At 36.5% G+C, this 21,410-nt stretch overlaps 1 protein-coding gene across 7 annotated transcripts in view; it reads right to left on the reverse strand.

Moving 5' to 3' along the window:
- The window catches only part of fam13a (family with sequence similarity 13 member A), a 56,912-nt gene that overhangs the window by 13,521 nt on the left and 21,981 nt on the right, over positions 1-21,410 (reverse strand). For all 7 annotated transcript variants that reach the window (XM_044113408.1, XM_044113402.1, XM_044113403.1 and 4 more), the window contains 6 exons: positions 14,646-14,687; positions 9,107-9,148; positions 8,832-9,014; positions 7,452-7,650; positions 4,277-4,335; positions 3,971-4,013 (listed from right to left, as the gene is read on the reverse strand). In XM_044113408.1, coding sequence (XP_043969343.1) covers positions 3,971-4,013; positions 4,277-4,335; positions 7,452-7,650; positions 8,832-9,014; positions 9,107-9,148; positions 14,646-14,687 — 568 coding nt within the window. The remainder of the gene's footprint in view (positions 1-3,970; positions 4,014-4,276; positions 4,336-7,451; positions 7,651-8,831; positions 9,015-9,106; positions 9,149-14,645; positions 14,688-21,410) is intronic.

The following is a 21,410-nucleotide window of genomic DNA, read 5'->3' on the forward strand; positions in this document are numbered from 1 at the left end:
CAAACAGGCCCGATGTGCGCTCTGGAGAGAGCCGCCGTGGATTAACTCCAGCGCAGATGTTACAGCTCGCATCATCCTGATGTAATTTAGATACACACACACACACACACACACCTACACACACCCAACAAACTCCACTATGTGTTCGCCTCCCTGAGCCAGCGTTACATCATCATCAGAGATAAAGCTGATGAAGAAAAAACAGCTTAAACTGACAGAAGAAAGAGAGAGAGAGAGAGAGACAGTGTGTGTGTGGGTGTGTGTGTGTATGTGTGTGTGTGTGTTGAGTGCACGTATTAGTAAATGATTAAGCTGCGAGTTTACATGTGCAGACTCTACAAACAGAAACGTGGTGAAATGCAATAGGAATTTTGCTGACATGGCAAAAATAAGAAGCACTCATTCTTGTCTTTGTATCTTTGAGGGGACCAGCCGTTGACCTGATGCACCCAAACCTCCACCTGACTGCGCCTGCAGACACTTATCTCATATTCCTGCTACATGTTTTCATGTTTCATTTTCCTACAGAAACATAGCACACATGCAATACCTCTCATTGCATCTTAAACTTTTCCACATTTTGTCATGTTACCACCACACATTTGATTGTATTTTACTGGGGTTTTATGTGCCTAATTGTAGTGGAAGGAAAACATGGATTTTAAATGACTTACCAATGAAAAACTTGAAAATTGTGGTTTGCCTTTGTACGGACGTTTTTAAGCGTCCCGTTTTCATTTTGCAACAAGACATGCAGACACAGGAAACAGCAGGGAAGAAAATGTCCGGGTTAGATGAGGCCAACGTTTAAAGCAGAACTGAAATCAAATCTTGAAATATTGACACTGGGTAAATATTATTTAGTCAAACTCTTCCACAAAACATTCCAGGGACTCATTAGTCTGAAACTAAAACTTAAATAACTTGTTCTTAGCTTCTTTATGATTAAATTCATGATCTTCATTGTGCCTCAGCCAGCCACTAAAAGAATGCTGAATAATCAATAACAATGTTGCTTATTATTGGAAATGAAAGAAAAAGCTTGTTTTTGTACAATGAAAAAAGAAAACAGGTGATCAAACTTTAAAAAATGAGTTCATTTGTTACAAATAATCAAATTGAGTTCAGGCAGCAGGTTTTCCTAGCAGAAGAGTGATTGGCAGCGGTAAGACCCTCCTCCTGGCTCTGATTGGTTGTTTCTGACTGGTGTATTTCTGCAGTTAGGACTGGGAACACTGGGAGAAGGAGCTAGATTTTTTTCACATATTATCTGTCTCTGTACTGCCACAATCTAAAAATAATTTTAACAAATATGTAAAAAATTCTTTTTTGAAAATAAAAATTACATAATAAAACTTTAATAGGGATAGGAAGGCTAGTTAGAGCTGATGAAATAAAGCTAAATAAAGTTATGCAAAGCTTCTGCAGACATATTGCATAAAATCCTTAAATATCACTGAAAGTTTGGGTATAACTTGACAAAATATAAAATTGTAGAACACTTTCACACTAGATTAGTCTAAAATCAGAAATTGTTACCAAAAACCTAAAAAGGCTCCCTAAAATCTGAAGATAAACTGGTTGTCAGTACGACTTGCCAACAGATTTACTTGTCAGCTTAATACAAAGAGAATCAGAGATAGTCGCACTAGGTCAGAACAAATGAAAATTAATCTGGAAAGAAATCTGCAAAATAAAAAAAAAAGCTTGAATGAATTTGCCAGTCTGTGTACGTTGCTGAAATAATATAATATCATCGTGACTTTTTGTTTTGACGCGCACGTGAGCAGCGCTGCTGTCACTTCACGCTATCGGTTTTCTGGCATTGCAAGTACAACCTGTTCGCTGTTGTTCAGGATCAGTTTACGGAAATCGATGTAGTGAAACAAAAGCTACATAACAGCTGTTCGTGTCTTTAAAGATTAAGTTTGTGCCAACGGTGGAAAAAAGGAAGCTCAGGCATCCAAATAACGTCAGTCCATGCAATAATTTAAGGCTTCATGCAGATCAAATCCTATCTGCATAAATAATCCTACAAACAGTTTAATCTTACTGATGTTGTAGGATGTTACTCTGTATATTTTATTGTTAATTAAAATTTGATAGTGTTTCTGTGACCAGCTAGAAAAATGATGTAAGTAATGAAAGGGTTTACTTATGATTTCCACAAAGTCATACAAAATACTTTAAATTAAAGAAAATACACAACTGCAGCATCAGTAAGCAGAAAAAGCCATCCTGGTGGGAGTAGACAAAAGTCACGGCTTGTGTTGAAAATGGGTCGTTTATGAGCAGCTGGGAGAGAGGAGGCCCGGCCCTCTGTCAGAGATCCAGATGGCGGCTCGGAGGCAGCGTGTGGGCGTGGTGGTCGAGTTGCTGCCTGACCTGCCGCTAAGATCCATCTGCCTGGAAAAACGACTCACTGAACGAGCTGAGCAGCGCTGGGCTCCGTTCAACGGTGCCAGTCTGGATTAAAACTGGACACAGGCAGATGGAGAAGGTGGCCTCTTGGCTCCTCAGACCCACATGCCTTTGGCAACAATAAACAGCCACTTAAAATTGACCTACTATGCTTCCTCAAACAGCAGAGCATGACTCAGGATAAGTCATGTTCATTATATTTTTTGCACAAAATTATTCTTAGATAATGAGATTTTAGTCTAATCAGGTCTTCCAATTTTGAATGGCTGCAAACAGATGCACAATTATACAACTGTGCATCTTTGAAAAGCAGTAGTAGAGCCTTCTGCACAAGCAACAGGAAAGTTACAAGTTCCTTCGGAGTAGCAAATCAATGATAAAACACTTTTCCTGAAGCCACTGTATAGCAAATGTAACAATAAATCCAGCTGCATGTGCTGGAACCCTGCTGGGGTTGCTAGGTGACAGGCAGAACTATGCTTGGGTTGCTAGGTGACAGGCGGAACCCTGCTGGGGTTGCTAGGTGACAGGCAGAACTATGCTGGGGTTGCTAGGAAGCAGTGCCTGCATATTTTGGTAGTGGCTATATTTTGGTAATACGGATCGGTACTGCAGATACCGATACGTATTATTTTAAGTATATCGCTTAAAATAAGCGATATACTTATTTATATATATTATATAATATATACATTATATATTATTATTATTATTATTAATATACCTATTAATAATATTATTAATATACTTATTAATAATAATATACTTATTATTTTAAGTATATCATGAATTTTCTGAAAAAAAAAAAAATTTATTTTGTGAACACTGAGGACAAAATTGAGTTCATTTGTGTCTTCAAAATACTAACATATTTATAAACAGAACAATGTTTGCGAATTGTTTCTAAATAAAAAAGTGCAAAAAATGAAATAGGTTATTCTCATGTCAACAACTCACTCAACTAGTTCATGTACGTATGATGAAAATGCATGACAATCCCTTTATCCTAGGAAAAATAAACATGTATAAGTTGCTTCTGAATACAAGACGAAGTTCCAGCCAAACTATGAAAAAAGTGTGACTTATAGACAATAAAATACGGTAATCTTCAGATCAGTGTATGTTTATGTACAACAAAAGAGGAGTAAACTCTTCCTTATGCACCTTCAGTCTTTCTAAATACTCTAAATTAATCCGATTAATCTGATTATCAAGCACATTTTGTTTTTAATTTCAACTTCTTGGAAAAAAACTCTCTTGAATCTTCAGAATGACATTCTTTCAACCGTATCATGGAGTTTGACCTTTTTATTCCTTAAATTGTTGATTCTTTGCTGGTTAGATCCTGAGAAAAAAACTTATTTTGCCTTTTTGGGGCCTTTTTGTTATTCGGCTACACACATTTCTGATTTTTTGAGACCTTCTTTTATTCCACAGTAAATGTTCTTGTCTGTATAACTCGCTGTGCATTTTAAGACACCAGTTTTTACGTTTTCAACAAGAAAACGTGAAATAAAACGTGAATAAAGTTAAGAGCAAAAGGACCAACCTGTGAAGCAGATCCAGCCCCGTCTTTCCTCAAAATCTCATTCCTGGAGAGGGCGACAGGAAAACGGTTTCAGCAAAGGTTAAACCTCTGGATGTGAACAACAAACTCCTATGCACTTTAGCCTAAAAACCTCAGGAAACCCCAGCCAGTAAATACATTCGCATGTATCTCTGTTCTTATCAGGTCAAGTGCCAAAGAATCTCGTTAGACAAAAACATGGTTGTCATTCTCAGCAGGTAACATATCATGAGAAACCATCACCTGGTTAACAGGTTTGTGTACAAAAGAGTTGAGATTTGGGTTTACCCTTTATGAAGTGGGTCCATGTGGGTTTCTCCAGATCTTTCACCAAAACATTCTTTAATCTGCAAAACATTAAACCCATTTAGAATGAAAATGATTTAATCAACAAATCTTATTCATAATTTTGATGCTAACATGGAGCAGATGGTAAAAATCAAGCTAGAACAGTTTCTAAGTCCTTTTTTCCGACCCACCATGTTTATTTTGATGAAACCTGACTTATGATTGTTTAATGATTGTTAGTCATTGATACTAAGACATGAAAAAAATAAAAATTCAGAGTAATTCAGCGGTCCGCCGAATTACTCTCTTTGGTTCACAAATTCTGTTGTAAGTATGCCAGGCCAATTGGTGGCGCTGTAACACCGCCACAGAACAATACAACAAAAAAACAAACAAAAAAAACAAAACAAAATGCACCATGTTTGTTATAGAGAGACAAATGGAGCTATTTTTAAACCTCATTGTTTATAAATAAATGCTGCTCGCATGGCAACATGGAAACATGAAACTGCCGATTCAAAATTTATAGGCTCTTTTACCCGGGTTCAAAGAAATTGTTTCTGGTCAAGCTAAATGACAAAAAATGTTTGTGGACACACCTAAAATTCTCTCAGTATGGATGTGGCCAAAAATAGTCCCTATTTACCAAGACGAAGCAATGTGAAGAAGACAAATAAGAAAAAAATAAAACTAATGTTAACCATTTCTTACACTTTTAGGTCCAGTAAAGTTGATACGTCTCACAACAGCCAATATGTTACGGTCGTTTTAAATCAAAACAAGCCTAACACATATAAAAGCATGATTGTTGTATATGCTAAGCTAAAGAAGGAATAATGTTACAAATTAACTAGTATGCATTAATAGTTAAGAACTGAAGTTTATGCTTGTGTGAATTAGTGTTGGAAAACTCTCAGATGCTGTCAAATAAAAAATGTTGTGATAGATTATTACACTTTGATATATTAGCTAAGCACAATAAAACTTTGCTTATCTCTGCTCTGGAATGTCTTGGCTAACCCCGCTATAGGTTCTTGCTGTAAGCATCTCAGTTAGGAAGGATATGTAGGGAATGTTGCTAGCTAGGCTAGCTAGGCTAACTCACTATCTAGTCTTTATGAGTTATCTTGACTGTAAACTCAGCAGGCTTTGTTGGAGATCTTGCCTATACGGTGTCTTAGTCATAATCTGTCAATACTCACTTAGGCTATAAACTAGTTTGCCAATCCCAGCTTTTTGAACTTTCCCAACTGTCTAGATTTCAAACTATCTTGCTTATCTAGGCCACAAGCTAGCTCACCTATCTCTGCTGCATGCCTATCATGTCTATTTTGGCTATGTAAACAAAAACTATTTGGCTAATCTAGGTGTCAAGCTAGCTTGCCTGTAGGTAAAGTTAAGCCAGTACTATTCATACATTCAGCCAGATTTTGATAAATTATTTTAGTAAATCAATTCACTAAATAGCATAGCTAGCTACTTAGATAGCTAGCTAGGTAGTTAGCTAGATTTCCTGATGTTTTTTTGCTGCAGAATCAAAAGAAACTTAAAAAAATTATAAATCTGCTGTTGAGCTTTTACAGCTTTTTACTTAAAAAGCTGTCATTCTCAGAGAAAGCTGTTCTCACAAGCGAATACAGATCATGTCTAGCCTAGAACCTGTGGTGCTATCATGTATCTTCTGTGCTGTTATGTAACTTATTGGCATACAGGGAGAAAAAATAACTGTGTTCTGATCTTCTCTTTACTCCTGTTACTTGTGTATGAAGCTAACTAAATCAGTGAGTCAGTCAAACAGCATATCATGCAGTTCAATCGTGAATAATTTTATCTTTGAAATATGCATGTAAATATGTCTGACTGTAAAATGGCCAATGTGTTACTGCTAACATACGGTCCAGAGTCTTTTTATAGCAACCAATGACTGGCATGATGCTCAGAATTAGAAGATAGTTGACCAAGTGGTGGAACATGATTCAATTTTTAATAAAGTTAACTGCAGATTTGTAACGAATTAATTGCATTTGAATTGAAAACCACAAACTGACAAAACAAGTAACATTTTCCATTCAGCTTTCCAGTGTTTCAAGATTCCAATAATTTGACTCTTTAGAAATGTGGTGCTGTGGTGGCGCAGGGCATGATGTGCCACAACCCACATTTGGAGGCCTTAGTCCGTGACATGGCGGTTGCAGGTTCGATTCCCTGCCTGGTGACCTTTGTTGCCTGTCTGCTTCCTTATCTCATTACCCACCTTCCTGTCAATTCGCTATCAAATAAAGGCCAATAAAACTTTAAAGATGCTTTTTAAGGTGGATTTCCTTCACTGCTAGGTTAACTCCTTTTAGCACAAACTGAACGCAACAATAACCTTTTCCAGCGTCCAATCAGATCGTTTTCTGAAGCAGAAATTAACCCTTACTGGACCAAGAGAAGTGGCTTTGTTGCTACTGGATGTTGCTTGTGCGGCAGATTCAAAGTCTTACCAGAAACATGCAAATACAAAGGTTCCACTTGTTTTGTTTGTAGAAGGAAACAAAACAAAGCAATTTATTGATTAATCTATGTAATTAATTAATTAAAATTAACGTGTTCAAGTCACAGACTTATGTTAAATAAAAAATTATGTAAGTTGAAAGATCTGCACACCAATGCAGCCATTTTATTTAAATTTTCTTTTTTATGTTTTTGTTTTGGGAGAAAAACATAATTAATTCAAAGATAATACATTTTCCACTTACATGTTAGAAACACAACACAGAATAAAACTTGAATAATTTCCTTTTGTGATACTCTTGAAGTGGATAACGGCTAATTGAGCACTTATCGCTCTCTAAATGTGAACTACTTTACGTAGGGGAAAAATGAACAATTAGTACTGTCTGCTGGATATTACATGCTGCTGTCTAGTGGTTGAAAAACCATTAAACAACTTCCTGTCATTTACCAGCTTGCCTCCAGTAATGATTCTCACTAACAAGACCTGCTCTGCAGAAAAAAGGATGACAGGGTGAAAGCAAAATGCTTCTTCATTACTGGTGCATTAGTGGAGAACATGACTTCCTCTTGAAACTGTTAAAATAGAACGAAATAATTTGAGCCTCATTAAACTGACATTAACATCACTGTGCGGTACCTTCCTATAAGCTCCAAACAGAGTCGGGGTGTGACTCACCGCGTGGGCAGGCTGGTTGTCGGTGAGTTGCACCAGGGTCGGACAGTGGTTGGACTTCCTGGAGGTCCGAGCGGCCCGGCCGCTCTGGCCGCCCTGCGACTCCACGCCGCTGGTCGGCTCCTCCCCGGCGCTCCCTGAACTGCTGCCGCTGCTCGACGGGATGTTCTCCTTGTTGGTGTCGGCTCTGGTGGATGCAGCTCTGCTCCCGAATGGAAAAAAATCAACCCGAAAAGAATAACGACATTAGACATCTGCCTTCCATCTGACTCCTTCCTGTTTTTTTTTTTCAGCTTGATGTCGGATGAAAAACAAACACCAAGGTCATCCTGGTGGCTTACTTATACTCTCTCAAGCAGATAATTTGCTGTTTATCTTTGTGCTAATTCTATTTACTGTATATTTACTCTTAATGACACTTTCTGCTTCACTCCTCTAATCCACAGTGATCACTCAGACATCAACAAGGATTAGCTCTTTACTGGTGTGATTCCAGTTGTTTTGACTGGATAAAGTCTCTTGCCACACAGAGGAACATTTTATACTGTCCTTCTGCTGGTGAAAACAGACAACAGCAGCTCCAAGGTCAGTTTTTGTTAACAAAAATAGAGCTGAAGATTTTTAGGGGACCTACTATGCAAAATTTATGTTTTGCACGTTTTCCTTTTCTTTATTTTTACTTTCATTTCGATCTCAATTACTTCTAATAATAATAATTAATGTGGCAATAAGTTTAAGTTTTTTTGGTGTCTGGAAATAGAGCCTTTTCAAAAACCTTTCGTTTGTTAAATCACACTGCGCCGTTACCTAGCAACTCTACCCTGTCACCTAGCAACCGAAGTTGCTAGGGGACATGTTTCATCAACTAGTTTTATTGCTATCTGCACTGTACAATGGCTGCTGGAAAAGGAAAGTGTTTTGTTGTTGACTTACCATCCAAAAGCCACTTCCTGTCCTCCTATTGATTGTGCAGGAGGCTCTACTTTGCTTTTCAGAGATGTACAGTTATATAATTGTGCATCAGTTTGCAGCCTTTTGTGTAAACGACTTATTGGGTTAAAGTGACAGAGGCCCTAAAACATCTTATTCTGAAATGAACTCAAAATAGTCAGACTAAAATCTCATTATCTAAGAATGATTTTGTGCAAAGAATGTAATGAAATAGTCCATATACATAACCTAACCCATACAAGGAAGTGTAAAAGTAACCATTGAGTAAAAATTTCTTAAGTTTGGGATTAAAGTTTGGGAGTTTATCTTGTGATGCATTTACTGTTTTGTAGTAGTTTTAGATGTTTTTGCACTGTACATAAAGCACAGGAGTATATGTTACTAAAATGAAAGCTAATTTCATGCTGGAGGGATCAGAGTGGCAGATTGTACCGGTTTCTTTGTCTGAGGCCTTCCGCCTGCTGCTCCCTCTGCTGCCGACGTCTCTGTCGCGCGGTTGGCGTTCCCGTCAGGCTCGCAGGTCGCGAGGTCAAGTCACAAGTCACCGACTGCTGATCTGCTCCGTCGAAAAGGTGCTGCTCCACTGCTGAGCGGATGGTCTGATCCAGAAAACTCCTGGGAAGAAAAATGAGACGGTTAAAAAATTATGAAATTTACAGCGATATGTTGCATGTTTTCATTGCATTTATGTGAGAGAGACGACTTACTTCACCACATCTGGTCTGCAGTGGACAGGAGAGAGGTGGTTACTGAAAAGAAAGCAAGTGAGGAGAGTTAATGCTGCAAAAACACATGGTCACAACAGGTCAGTGAGCAACACCGAACCCCCCCCCGGAGGCCCGAGTTCAAGCCCTGCGTGATCCAGAGTCTTAACTTCAGCTCAGCTCAAGGAGGTCCTGTGGGAGCAACCTGGCTGGTTTCTATACTCAGGAAAACAACAACAACCTTGGCACAAGCTTCAGAAAATAGTTACACAAACATACATAAACAGGATTTGTTCTGCTCAGAGGAAAATAAATAATACATTTAACTACATTCACATCCATCCAAAACCGCTTGAAGCATCCTGGCATTGAGGCAGCGTCACAATAGTTTAGGTTTTTCTTTTATTTCGTTGTGATGTTTTTGCCTGTCTAGTTCATTTAGTTTTAAATAGTTATTTATTATTATAGCTGTTATTAGTTATAGTGGTAGTTTTGTTTTTTCATCCTTAATTTTTAGGTGCACAATTAAAATTCACAAAGGTGAAACTATTGCATTGTGATTATCTGCACCCCGATTCGGTAATGAATACTCAGCAGAAGATATAATTTTCAAGAAATTTATTCAATTATTGTTGAATAACCAACTGACTCTAGCGTTTTCTCCCAACTTTTGCTGTTGCCATTTTGCCGTCAGCAGGAGTTTGGAGCGCCATAATTTGACGTAATTCTTTTTTACATCAGTTCAAATCCTGGCCAGATTCAAAAACACAAAAACGAAGAATATTACATCTATAATTTCAGTATTTTTTAGTTAGTTTCATAACACATTATAGTAATAGATTTTCCCCAGTAATTACAGTTTTCATTTATTTCAGCTAACAAAAATATTTTCTCGATTTCTGTTTATTTAATTTTGGGATCTCTATCAAACAGTGACTCTGCTATACTACACTATTAGTGAAGCTAACTGCTAGAGGTGAGAAAATCATTTAAAAATATCAATACTTTCTTTCAGATCCCCTCTTTAAATTTTATTTTATTTTCAACTCAGTAAAACAATCTTGCTTTGATTTGCTCTCGAATTATAATTTTAAATTTAGAATCAATGCACACAAATTTGTTTTGTTTTTCAATTATTTCAGTTTATCACCTAAATATATTATTTAAATATTTTGTAGATTCCTATAAACTTTATCTAAATTCTGTCTTAAGTTTTAACAAAATAATTAAAAGGAAAAACCCCCAAAAAGGCAGGAAGTTTGATTACATGTCGTACTTTAATATTAACTATTGATTTTGGTGTTGATATTGGTGATACCAAGTATTGTATTTACTTGGTATTGGATCAATAACAAATATTATAAGAATTGCAAACTCTGAAGAGTTTCTTTCCAACTTTCCAAAGTAGACAGAAAACTACTTTTTGATTTCATCTGATCTCTACTAAACTCAAATATTAGAATTATGTTTATTTTTTTAAATTTATTGTTAGATTTTGTTTTAGTTCGTATATGAAAATGTAAAATATTAAGTATATAAAATTATTGTAAATGGTCCTTAACTTCCTCACTATGTCCTGGAGTACATGTCCCTCAACATACAGAGATATGGACAGAAAGCCTCCATAAACAGCGGTGTTGACAGTAATAGCACGGCTTGGCAGGCGGCCATGTCTGCAGCGCCGATAACAGAACAGATAATAATGGAGACAGCGAACAATTGAAGGTTAGTCAGGTGAAGCTCTGCAAAATGACTTCTGGCAAATTGAAATCTGTAAACAAAGACGGTGAAGAAGACCTAAAGAAACCCGGTGGTCTCATAACCAGATAAGGAACGTCTGAACTTCTGAGGCTGTTATCTATGTGCAAATCCAAATGATGAAATTCAGTCAATAAAGGTCGGATTCAGATGTAAAGGTCAAAAAGGTTCTCCAGCGTTGCGGATTTTACTGATTATGCCAGAGCCAGAACCTTTTCAGGGCAACAACCTTAAAATAGCCGCGACTCAAACTGTAGCAGGTTAAAACAACAGAAAGTGGTTTAATGGACCACCAGTGTTGACTCAAGCCTTGATGTTAACGCCAAGAAATCTGCCAGGCAGAAACGTTTCAGTAATGTGGTCAATCATCTGTAAAGACGGGGGTAAATCCGACCTCCTAACGTTTTAAAAGTGACGAGATGATTAATAATAAGATCTATTTAAAACAGGAGGCAACAGACAGCAAGTGTTAAACCGTACAGGACATTTGTGGCACCCAGACGAAGCTTGGTGCCCAGATTTAACTCTGACATTATGATCTTTTTTGGCATCTGAACATTTACAATAAACACATGAGTATTTTGACTCATCAACCTGCTTATACCTGTGGTGTATAAGCAGGTTGATGGAAACATAGCAATACATTCACAGTGTATGCAATGGAATCACTGTAAAAACACAAAATCTTAAATAGTTTTAGTCTAGTTTCTTGTGCAAATAAGACAAAACCAGCTTACTAGACATTTTCCCCAAGTGAAATAACCTGCTTATAGAACTAGAACTTTTTCATCAATATTAAGAAATAATTGACACAAAACAAGCAGCTATTTCTTGCTGAAAAGTTACTTCTAAGTTAGTTTTGTTATTGATTCAATACCAAGTGTAGTAAGATATTTGCACCAGAAGCTGGACCAGAAATACTTGGTAAGGTTTTGTGTTTTTCCAGTGTCTGAGCTGCCTTGTTCCTGAAATGTGCTAACTAAACCTGACTTATATTCTTAATTTGTAAACATCCTGATGCTAGAAACTGTGATATATTTATAGTTGTGGTGAGAATCTCGTACTGGAATTGAATTTGAACAACTGTTGGTACTGTTTGTGCTTAACATGATAGCAGCCAGCAAATCTGTGCTTTTTTTATGTGTCTGCTTGTATGGCAGCCAGTCTGTTAATGACATTAAAAGCTGAGAGGGATTGCCAGTAAATGTCCGTCCAGCAATTAAATATCATGTTGCAGATATTCTTAAACAGCCCTCAGATTTATGCAGGACACCTGCTGGAGTTTTGGCAAAGCGGCCGTGCCGACGGCACGGACAAACGTTTCCAGCTGACTTAGCTTAGCGCTGACAGAGAGGGAAAGTTTCCTGGTGATTTAGAAACAGGCTGAGTCAGAACCTGCAGGCAGGAGAGGGTGAGTCAGTGCAGCAGAAACGTCACCAACAGGAAAGATGTGACCCGAGTCACGGACTCTCCTTACAGAAAGGTCAGTAATTACTACCTAATTAACCATGACAAAATATTAGAGAAAAAAAAATCTCCTTCTTCCTTAAAATATAAATAAAAATGCAAAGCTTTAAATATCTTTCCTTGTTTTCTTAAAATAAAATAGTAGAATAGAATATATTAATAGAAAAATGACAAATTAATAAACATTGATTAAATAAATTTGACATCAGGATGAATAAAAAACATAAATATTAAAACTTAAATAATATAAAATCTTAATAATAATCATAATAAAAAATATATTAATACAACAATGATAAATTAATCAACCATGATTTTCTTAAAGTCACCAACAAAAATATTCAAGAAAATTAAACAAAATTATAAAATTAATATTAAGAAAAATAATATTAACTTTCATATATTGGTAATAAAATGTGTTAAAATAAAAAGGAAAAACTAATTATTGTATAATAAGTTAATATAGATCAAATTAATATTGGAATTGATTAAATAATTTTAAATTAAAGATGAGAACACAATAAAAATACTGGTGATTAAATCAGTATAAATAAAGTAAAACTAGTAATATCAGCATCAGGACAATGAAAGTTAAGAGAAATATGTAACAATTTGACCTGATCAATGCATCTTCACCAAGTGACCGTTTGAATTTTGTCTTTTCTGATATAAAGCAAAAGAAAATATAGAAAATACAGATATAGATCTGATTTGTTGTTGAGAAGTTAAAACCAGTTAAACTCAACAAAAAGTAAGAAATCCCCACATGAATTACTCTTTTATTAACTTAATTTATCAAAAATATTTAACTAGCAAGATAAATAAATTGATATGAAACAGTAAATGTAACAATAGTTTGATAGTAATACAGTGGAGCTAAAATGACGTTTGGATTTTTAGGCTGAAAACACAAATTTGCAGCCTAATTATAAACTAAAATTGTTGTGAATGGTCGTCTCAGTTTAATTGTGTCTGGGAGATTAGGCGGTAATTCGTCGACGTCTGGGACTTTAATTACCAGGTTGTGCTATTCCTGCAGAGTTAAAAAAAGTTGACAATGCAGCTCTTTGTTAAAAGAAAGCTTAGAGATTGCCTCATTTATTTGCTCAATTCAGACCCTCTAACTAACTGGATTACTTTGAAAACAAAAGTACGAGCGAAACAACATATTTGCTGCTCTGTTGTTGTTTTTTAAAGTTACTCGCCTTTATGTCATTAAGACTCCACAGCTTCCAGCCGAAACCAGTTAAATCCCCCAGCAGCGTTTACCAGAACACATCCGCTCAGGTAATCTGGTGTTACGCCACAGCCAGGTTTGAGTCAGACAAACAGCAAAAAAAATAAAATAAAATAAAATGTTGCTCTATGATTCACACTGTCGGGGTCAGAGGTTAAACCTCCACTGGAATGTTTTCAACCCGAACCTTAAAATAAGTGTTTACCTTTCATCTGTTTTTATTAAATTATAAAAAGATATACACATTGTATTTTTTTATTATGATTTTATTTCGCTTAGGGAAATCAATAAATAATTTAACTAAGTATATAAACTGTTTAGTTTGTTATTTTATTTAAAACAAGGACAATATGCAAACATAGTTAATAAAAATGCTTTGCACTAGATTTAGCTCCAGCTTTTTGTATCTGTGAATAAAAATAAAACATATTTTATGTTATAGTTTTATTAGTACAGACTAATAAAACTATAACATTAAAAACTGTCCCAAATGCCAAACCTCTGCTCTGTAATTACCAATCCTAAGATTAGAAATTATTTCTGTTTTGTTCTTTTACCCCCACTGATCAAATCTCCTCAAGTTGGATTCTTCCATATTTGTTGTGAAATATTATGACATATAATAATAATAATTATTATTAATTTTTAATTTTTTTTTAAATTAATTTATTGTATATTTTTTATTGTGAATATTTTACTTGTGGAAATCAATTAATTCATTTTAAAAAACGGTTTAAGCTGTGGTCTTATTCTCAACATTTTAAATTAATGAGTAAATTGAAAATGTTTTTATGTTGTTTTTTTTTGTTTCTTTGTTTCTCTAACTTTACTGTCATTTTCTCCTCAATTTAAAAGTTGGATTTTTTTGTGAAATATCAAGTAAATGATTTTAATTCCATGAGTAAAGTAAAAGAGTCACTGACATTTTATGAGGTGCTGTGTCTAAACATGTGGTAGTTGTGCTGTCAGGACCAGAACCGAACAGAACTGCCCTGGTTTCTCATTTCCTCATCCTTCCATGGTTTCTGATTATGAAACTCTGAGGCAGCTACTTCCAAACCAACACACGGGAGGCCTTACCTCATGTAGAACGGAGATGCTGGCCTCTCTTCATCCTGTGAGCTGAAATGTAATAAAAAAGAGACACATTTAATTTACCTGGCAGCAGAATGATTTTATACAGAGGAATGGAGTAAACCTCAGGGTAAAACAGGCAGATGGAGCTGGCTTCTGCTTGCAGAATAATAGCGGTGCAGAGCTGCAGAGTTCTGCCTTCGTGGAACCTGTCTCTGGTTTCTATAATAAACCAGCAGAGAAAGTGTTGCTTCTCCAAAATACAGGCTGCATTATCCCAGAACTTACATCAAGCTGTGCAAAATCCAAATACGTTTTATTTATAAAGCATTTTAAAAACACACTTAACTGACGTGCTGCACAGCCTGCAAACAAATCAAACCGAAACACAAAATATTAAAATATAATGAAACAGTTAAAGGAGAATTAAACATACTACAAAGTCTGCAGTCACATAAAAACAGAAGTAAAAATAAATCAATTTATACCGTGTCAAAAGTCAGTGGAAAGGCGGTGAAAAAAGGGCTGACAGATCCCAGCATGAAATGTGTTGCATTAATCTGGTTGAGTTGTGACAAAACCATGGATTATCAATTCAGGTCATGTTTTAACAAGACTTGTTTTGGTTTAGCAGCCTGGTGGAACTGGAATAAACTTTTCTGCAAAACTCTGCTGCCCTGTTTGTTGAGGTTGAAACCTGATCCCAGGTTTACACCTGCATTTGTAACTTGTTGCTAAATGTGTGTTTCCAGATCACCACCGTTTGGAGGAGGAGTGTGTGAATTTCTGCTAGCACTAAATGAATCCCTCCTCTGTTCTCTTTTTACTGAAACTTACAAAATTCATGGTTTTGCTTTAATGTTGTCGGAGGTGGACAGACTTCAGCTGATCAGGTAAGATGCTAGCAGGGTTTTAGCATTTTTGCTTTTTGAAAATGTTCAGCACACTTAGCTTCCTCTAATTAATGTTTCCAGAGGAATTGGAAAGCGACTATTTACCTGCTTGTTTTGTAAACTTTCAATTGAACTTCTGTGTCTTGAATTCTTCAAGAAGTTAGACTTTTATTTTCATGCTCTTATTTTGAAATGGGTGTAAAATGTTTACACAGCAGTTCTATTTCCTCTCCTCATGTTCTCCACCCAAGTTGTGCCCTGAATAAACTATTTAAAATCTGCTGATGACCTGGTGATGTCCCATGGTTAGTCAGCCAAATTCAGCAGCACAATTAGCAAAACTCAACTATAAAACCGAAACCATGAATCACTTCCTAAAGCGCAACATTTGTAATGACTAATTTGATTCTGTTGAAGGTTTTATGCTATTTTCTAACACTTGTTATTTTATTGACACATGATGGTGACTGAAATTAGTGCTTTAGCATTAGCTTTAGCATTAGCTTCATCTAGTGGAGCGAATTGCCTTTATAGTATATTTATTTTGTTCCTATTTCCTTAGTTTGGCACAAAGTTAGATATTAACAACACAAATCAGTGTATAATTCTGATGAAAATTATATATTCAGCAAATATTTATTGGCACTAACAGAATTTTGATACATTATTAGGAATCCAACAACTTTTATTTTTTATCCACTCCTCAAGTTTCTCCAATTTTAGAACAGAATAAAATAGAAACAGCCTTTATCGTCCCGCTAAGGGAAAATTCAGGTGCAAAAGCAACACCAGCTATAAAGTTCACACAAAAGGTTTTTAAAATATTCAAAACAATATACAAACTCTTTGCATATCTTTGTATATTTTATGAGAAGATGTGCCATATACTTAAAAAATTGGCACACCAATTGTTTAGAAATGAGATTGATAAAGACTTGTGTCAGCAACACATGATGACATTATGCAACAGTGAGAGGAACTTGATGTTGGCTCTAAATGTTGAAGTTGCTTAACGTTCTCAAAAATCCTGGCACTCACCCTGAACATTTCACAACACCCGGCTCCCGTTAGGTCAGAGGGAGAATCTATAAAGCAAAATGTTTTATATTAAAGATTTAACAAACTAAAAAATAGAAGGACCCCAGTCAGACTGACTGAGGCCTGTTTGAGTAAAGAATTACTCAGAATAAAAGAAAAAATGATCAATGATCCTTTTTCCTATTTACCTTGTTTCAGTAAACTGTAAAGAGTTTTAGCTCATTTCAAGCGGTGGCATATAAATAAGTTTGACACAGATCTGGATGAATCTTGACTCCTATTTTTGTTAATAAACAGCAACCTTTGCATTAAATGTACAACTAACTGTAATCTTGTCTTTTGTGGCTGTGTTTAAGAGAGATCTGGTCTTAAGGATGGGTCTTATTTATATTTGGAAGTCAGAATTTCTTAGTTTCAAGTCAGAAGAATCATTTCAAACACCCGTGAAGTCCAAGCTGTGGACTTGAAGAGCGAGACCGCAGACTCCTTCATGGTGGCTACATGTGTAAAACATTGTGCACTTGAGTCATCAGTTAAAGGCAAACAGATGGAACAACAAATCTTGTTCCAATTTGGGTAAACGACCTCCACCTTGTCTGGCTGATTTCACTACAAATGTGCACCAAAAAAAAAAAAAAAAGATAAATTGCTGTGTTTTGATTACCGTGAATAAGAAATTAAATTAAAATCACATGTCAATAAATTTGTTCACATGATAAGTCATTAAAAATCATGTCAGTAAACAGTTTTGTGAGATTATATTCATATTTCCACTAAGGCAACAACGTAGTACGAGTTAGTAACATCAACCAGTAGTATCACGAGTTTAAAAACTGGGATCATCGTCTGGATTTGGCCAAATTGTTTGCTAGGCATGAAAATGTGACAGCATGTAAATTATATCTGTCATGATTGTGACTTTTAATAGGTGGAAATAATGTTGTTAAACCTGCCTGACCTAAAACTGGCAAACGTTGCTCTGATTTGATGTCAGACAGTGAGAAACAGAGAAAACAGAAAAATAGCTTGTTATTGAGAGCCATAACTGGATGTTTTGGTCCTGCGGTGTGTTTTTCTACATGCTGTACCTCCAGGAGGCTTACGGGAAGAGGCAGGTACGCGAGGGAACCACCAGCACCTCAACAAGCTCAAAACAGAGGAATTAGGTTTCAGGTGCAGATTGAAATGGGCCAGAGTTCAGTTTGCCTCCGAAGGTTTCCCCTTGAAACGACACGATGTCCAGAACATGTGCATGTTTTCCTTCGCTACATTTCTCCGAGCTTCAGTGCCCTCTGCCCTCCATACACATACCCACGTTATTAACCGGTGTTACACAGGCTGGCAAGCTCATTAAAATAATGGGGCTGTCACTGTGCTGCCATGAATTGCAAAAGCGGAAATCCTGCTTACCCACTACCTCTGTGAAGGGATAAGGAGAAGCTTTGGGAGACATGCTCGGAAAAGGACTGATCCCTACAGGAAGGCGAAAAAAAAAAGACCAAGAAGCCGGTCAACAGGGTCAAGCTTCCAGTTTTTCAACATTCTCAAAAGTGTTGGAAGTTATCGTAAACCTAAACCACTCCCAAATTCCTCTGCTTGACTTTCTTGTGGTCATTTAAGTTCTGTAGGGTTTTTTCTAAAAGTTTTTGTTGGACTTTGGAGAATTCTTTAGCCCAGTTCTTGTACTGGACCAGCACAGCACATTGAGAAGAACTTAAAGGGGTGGTATTATCTGCTTTCCAGCCACATAGCATCATTTTATAGCACAATTAAATATCTATGTTTCCTTCAGTTTTTATAAAAAACGCTGTACATATCAAATATATCAAACATGAGTTTAAAAAAATTGGAATTCGTAATTTAGCGCCTTGAAATTGGGCCTCTGTCTCTTTAAGGAGCTCCTGGTCTTTCTGAAACTCCTTCAGAAAGTCATCATCATATTTTTACCAGTGTAACACTGAGAAGTAGCTGCCATAACGAGCTCAGCTGATGCTCAGTTCCACCAGGTGTTTGCTAATTGCTGCTGGCTAGTCTGAAGGAGCTGAGTGGGGGAAGCTTGAAAGCTTAGATACTTCAGCTCAATGGAAATCAAAGGTGATCCGTTTAAAATTTGTTTAGTTTATAATTTTCCAACATGCAGAATTGTGGTCAATAATTTGACTCCTGTGAATGCTGCTGTGAAAGCTGAGCATATTTCTGATCATCAGTACCAGAAAAATGTACAACTCAACTTTTTTTTCTGCTCTGCTGCTGCCTTAAGTCAAGTCAAGTTTATTTGTACAGCACATCTCAGCAACAAGGCAGTTCACAGTGCTTTATATCATAAAAACATCTCAGAGTCACCAACTGTCAGGCCATTAACATCACATTTTGCCATCAGAATCACATCAAAAAACATAATTTAGTCACTTAAAAAACTGAAATAATGTTGTAATTTTTGCTCTTTTGTATTCTGTGTAACACACTTCTATGCAAGCTATCTTTTATCAATGTTTATCAATAAAAATAGCTAATAAAGCCTCTGTGAAATCTCCTACATTTTTAGTCGACGTCAAATTGACTTTAAAAAATGTGAAGCTGTGCAACTTCCAGTGAAGGAGGGAGCCTATTGGACACAAAAGAGTTTCAGACGAGTTAAACTTGTTGATAAGTAATCAGACTGATTGATTTATAGATATTAAGGTCAATTAAAGTGGCTGATATTTGCAACAGGTCTGTTCAAGACTTTAGCATAGTGCAGTGGATCCCATTAACTGAATGACCTTCAGTTACTTGCATTCAAAGCCTTTAAAAATCACCAGAAACTTTTATTCTGGTGAAAACACAAGATTAAAGGTTAAAAATAAAGAGATTCACAAAATAAGTAGCGGTTTGATTTTCTCTGATAATAGTATCAAAGCCATCGCAATGCATGGCTTTGATACTTGTAGGAAAGCCGCTTTTATCCAGTCAGCAGGCTGTTGTTGTAAATACTGCTTTTGTCGTCAGACGCCGAAGCTTCCTGACTAATGGCCAGCAATGCAGTAATATCAACAGGGCACCTGCATTCGCACCGCAGCGCCGCGTTCCTCGCTCCCAGCAATCTCTAAAGAGATTCTGAGAAATCCACTGGTTACATCACAAGATTCAGCGAAGCACAGCGACTCCACACAAACGCCGCTATGCATCTCCTTATGAGAAACTCTGCAGCTCTACGGGAGAAACAAGATCTCTTTACATAGAAAGGTTTCTGCAGGCTGTTTGCTGGATAAGGAACAAATGGAACTTTTTTGGTACAATTCTGGAGAAAAGTTTACATTTTGTCCACAACAAAACTCTTCAGTGAGTTTAAATTTACACCTATGGGACCAAATGTCTGCATACATTCAGCTATGTCCTGGATGAAATCTTTAATTAAGGCCTGGTGACGTGTACTTGGTGATTATGACTGACTTAAGCAGGTAGATCTTATTTTCTGGGTTAATCTAACAGTGAGAACAATCAGAAATTCCAAGGAAATCTGTGACATTCTGAGAAGAAGTCTTTCTAAAACAGCTGCAGATTCAGAAATCATCAATTCAAGTTATTCTAAAGCCTGGTTCACACAGCAAAACATTTATACTGATCATTGTCCAAAAGTTTCACTTCCGACAATCTTAAGACATAGTCCACAGTGTGTGGTGTGTTAAGAGTGATCTTGCCCCCCAATTCAATTTTACACTCACGCATCAAAATAGCTGCAATCAGGTGCACAATTATACCATTGTACATCTTTGAAAAGCAGAAGCGGAGCCTCCTATACAACCAACAATAATGCAAAAGGCAATTTCTGAATAGAAAGTCAAAAATAAAACACTTGTCTTGTCCAGCAGTCATTGTACAGAGTTTAAATGTGTTTGAGCTCTGTTTGGGTTGCTATGTAACAATTGGAACTGTACTGGGGTTGCTAGGTAATGGACTGGAGTTCACTGGGGTTGCTAGGTAATGGGTTGGAGTTCACTGGGGTTGCTAGGTAATGGACTGGAGTTCACTGGGGTTGCTAGGTAATGGACTGGAGTTCACTGGGGTTGCTAGGTAATGGACTGGAGTTCACTGGGGTTGCTAGGTGAGGGACAGTACCTGCTTATTTTACAGACACCAAAAAACACAAACTAGACTGTAGGGATTATTTTGAATCTGGATATTAGAGAAAATCCCCCCCACCCCCAAAAAAAATCCAACTTGTGCATCTGATCCTCATTTTTAAAAATTGTTGAAGTTTTATTTTGCATAACCATGCAACCCTGGAAAAAGAACAACTAAAATAAGAGCCCCAAATGAACATAACCACAATGCATATTGCATACTGGGCTGGAAACCTCTGAGAGGAACTGGTTATTGGTGGCCATTGTGTTCACTTTCTGTCATAAAAGATGCTTTACAAACCAAGGAAAATCCCACAGTTAATTTGATTTCCACAGAGAGTTAAACCTGATCCAAGAGGCCGGAGCGGATCAGGATGGGGGAGTTCCTGGAATGTAGGGAACCTGTGTCAAATCTAACACAATCACAAAGCTGATGAAATAAGAATAAAATAAGCAACATTGAAATATGCTTTGAATATCATGTAAAATTAATAAAACTTCTAAAAGTAAAATAAAACTGACAAAAAAACCTGCTGTTTGCGCTGCGTCTGACACTTAGCTATGAAAAGTAAGAGCAAGATGTTATAAAGTGATGAGAGCAGCTACAGATATGAAAGGATTTCCACTGGTGGAAAATCACCAAGTATATTTCAAAACCGCAGCTGCATAAAGCTGATTTCAATGGAGATTTATGAAAGCCTTACTTGTTAATGGAGTCAAACAAAAATCTCTGAGCA

This window comes from Gambusia affinis, linkage group LG04 (genome assembly GCF_019740435.1).
Source record: "Gambusia affinis linkage group LG04, SWU_Gaff_1.0, whole genome shotgun sequence".
NCBI lineage: Eukaryota > Metazoa > Chordata > Actinopteri > Cyprinodontiformes > Poeciliidae > Gambusia > Gambusia affinis.